Below are 3054 nucleotides of genomic sequence, written 5' to 3'. Positions count from 1 at the left end.
AAAGTTTGTTATTATATGGCTGGCTCTATGGGTCAGAGGGATTTAGCAAATTCTGTCCCCTGTTTGGCTACCAGGGCAGGCAGGATGGGCTTGGGTTACCTAACAAGATAAATCTTTTCCAGTAGGTGTTACAGCTTGGTTATCTTAAAATGCCAGTCAAGGACATTAAAAAAAAAAAAAAACAAAGGAGTTTTATAAGTTATATTACAATTCTTTTGAACAATAGAGAGATAAATCCATCATTGATCAAGCTTGTTTGAGTAAGATGGCTGGGACTTAGCCCTACACGAAAAGTATTAACAGATATCCTGCCATACTGACTCCACACTCGGTTAATAACATACATATTCCATATGTAATAACTAACAGCAACTGCCTGATGGTGGAGAATCTTTTTTTGTGTCCCCCTGCCCCACATCAATCTCCCCAAATTTTTTCAAATTACTAGGTTCTGCATTTTTTACTAAATATTCTGCCACTGACTGTATAAGCTCTCTAATTCCAGTATCTGTCTTTGCAGATGTTTCAGCCCTGTATTGATATTTACAATGAGGCCAGCCTTTCTCTATGTGATTACAGAGTATTTTTTCAGCATCTCCTTTTTCTACACTCGGAAACTCCTTGTCAATCTTGTTCCCTACCAACACCATAGCAGCACCATTAGTATGCCTTTTAGCATCATTGTAGTAGTTCTTAAGTTCTTCTAAGGTTTCCATTTCTTCACAGTCATAAACTAAGAGCACAACATTACTTCCATGGTAGTACTGTCGAGTCAAATCAGCCTCATATCTCTCCATTCCAGCCGTGTCATGAAGGTGAATCTGACAAAATCATTTAAACAAGAAACAAAATTACCCTTGACAAATTGACATCAACTCAAAATGATTGTTCCTTTCACCAAATTTTCTTTAGAGGGGTGGGATGGGAAGAGTCTATTAAATTTTTTATTAAATCATGATCAGATTCTTTTACATGAACAAACTACCCAGAAAATGTGCCTTACAACCAACATAGGACTGTGCGCTTCAGTTGGTAGTAGGACCCACTAGTATCAGCAAGGCACAGGTTTGAATTTCATCAAAGCCTAAGTTTTTTTTTCAGAATTCTTTTCTGCAATTTCCTCAGTGGCAGCTTGCCAACAAGAGTCATTTCTCCCACATTCAGCTCTCCAACTATTACATTACTCAATGATAAAAGGCTTGGCAGGAGGCTTGTATGGCCAAAGAACTACCAGTAGTAACATATATTATTGAATGTGGCGGTAGCTGGCCAATCAACTTGATCACTGATAATTCAAAACAACTTGGGAGCTACCTCAATAAATATACCTTGCAAATAGATTGATCATGTGTTCTGCACTTTGACCCTTCTCTGAATGTGCAGTTCCAGAAAATATCCATACCCCCCAAGGAAGGTTGTTGGAAGTTCCCAGGGGGAGGGGGTCATGGGCTAAGATTTCCAAGGGTACAGGGGCTCACATCGAGGCTTCTGTGGGGGGCATGGATATTTTCTGGAACTACACTATAAAGGTATATCACCACATACCGAGAAATCATTATTCCTCCATTATGTAGTAGGGTAATGAAAGTTCATACATATGCATCAGGTACTCATACTACCATATTTATTCATCTATAAGCCGAGTGGTTTTTTCACAAAACTTTACCAAAATCTCAAACATTTGAGTTGGAGAAGGGTTCTCGGCTTACAGCCGAGTGTTTTTCCAAACATAATTTTTACGAAACAGCAAATTCAAAGGAAACAGATATATTAGTCTATAAGCCGAGATATTGCATGCAGAAGTAAATAACAAAACAAGTTGAAGTTGGTCATTGACTTTAAATATGTGGTTGCTTCCAAAGAAGCAGTTTGTTGTTTTCAGTGCATAGTAAATACAGCTTAGTGTTCATCCTCAGTGTCGGCGTGGAATTCGTCCTCCACCTCCTCATCAGCTAGTTCTGCCGTTTATTCCGAGTAGATTGCTTCATCTTTCATGCCATCTAGAGTATGAGAGATTCTGCAGGTTTTGAACGAGTGTATAGTAGTATGGAGCTTGCGAAAGTGTTTTAAAAATTTCGAAGCTGACCAATCAGAATTGCCCATTCTCAAGATTGGTAAACAAACTTGTTGATCATCACATGTTACGGTGTTGAAATTTGTGATCACGTAAAAAGAAAACTTATCTTGGCTTCTCTGCTCTGTAAACCAATCAAGTAATCTCTCATCCACTGTCCACTGAGCCGCGGATATTTCTGAATGTAACGGCCCATCGTTGTGCGTTTCGCTGACATCTCGAGCTCTCCATTAAAGAGATTCTCTTGATCTTTCCTCTAGCGACTCACTGATGACTTACTCTCTGGTTATCTCAGAATGTGTTTTAGACGGCAATACTGCATTGAAACTCTTTTCTGTTTCGAAACTTTTGCGTTCATTTCAGTTTGTTCGAGAGTGAATTTCTTTAAATGTGGTCTCGGCTTACAACCGAGTATTTTAAATTTACGTGTTTTAAGAACCTTCCCAATTAAAACAGACCGAAGTTTAGGGTCTCGACTTATAGATAAATAAAATACGGTACCCCTTTTCTGGCTTGACCACCCATATGCATATTTTTACCCATTATACAGACACGAAAAATCATTTTTTGGGGGCCAAAATCACACAGAACGATATGGCAATCACTTCAACCTATCAGTTCCTCCAATGCTTATATTTTCATTTTTTTCTTACCTTGATAGTTTTCTCTTTAACTTGGACTCTGACCATTTCTTCTAGCATATGTTTAAATTCAAATGTATTAGCCTTGAAACCATTGCCAAGAACTCGGTGAAAAATGGACGTTTTACCAACTCCACTCATTCCACACAAAGTAACTTTGTACACACCTAGTTCCTCAGCGCCACCTTCAGCCATATCCAGATTTTCCAGTGAGAATTTGGCTATTGATACTGAAAACGATTAATGTTGAATTCGGTGCGTGTGAACATGCCTGCCATATTGAAAAACAATAAAGCGTTCATGTTAGGTCCATATCATACGTAGTTACTAAAAGTTGGA

General features: G+C 38.5%; 1 protein-coding gene across 1 annotated transcript in view; it reads right to left on the bottom strand.

Annotated features, from left to right (window-relative positions):
- LOC111339990 (ras-related protein RabC) overlaps positions 1–3054 on the bottom strand; it is a 3724-nt gene extending 670 nt beyond the window's left edge. The window contains exons 1-2 of the mRNA XM_088754618.1: positions 2728–3054; positions 1–821 (exon numbers count right to left, since the gene is read on the bottom strand). The exon at positions 1–821 is cut by the window's left edge and continues 670 nt beyond it. Coding sequence (XP_088610744.1) covers positions 363–821; positions 2728–2910 — 642 coding nt within the window. The 5' untranslated portion in view covers positions 2911–3054 and the 3' untranslated portion in view covers positions 1–362. The remainder of the gene's footprint in view (positions 822–2727) is intronic.

The sequence above is a fragment of the Stylophora pistillata genome, chromosome 3, assembly GCF_964205215.1.
Source record: "Stylophora pistillata chromosome 3, jaStyPist1.2, whole genome shotgun sequence".
Classification (NCBI taxonomy): Eukaryota; Metazoa; Cnidaria; class Anthozoa; order Scleractinia; family Pocilloporidae; genus Stylophora; species Stylophora pistillata.
This window is presented reverse-complemented; position numbering and strand designations above follow the sequence as displayed.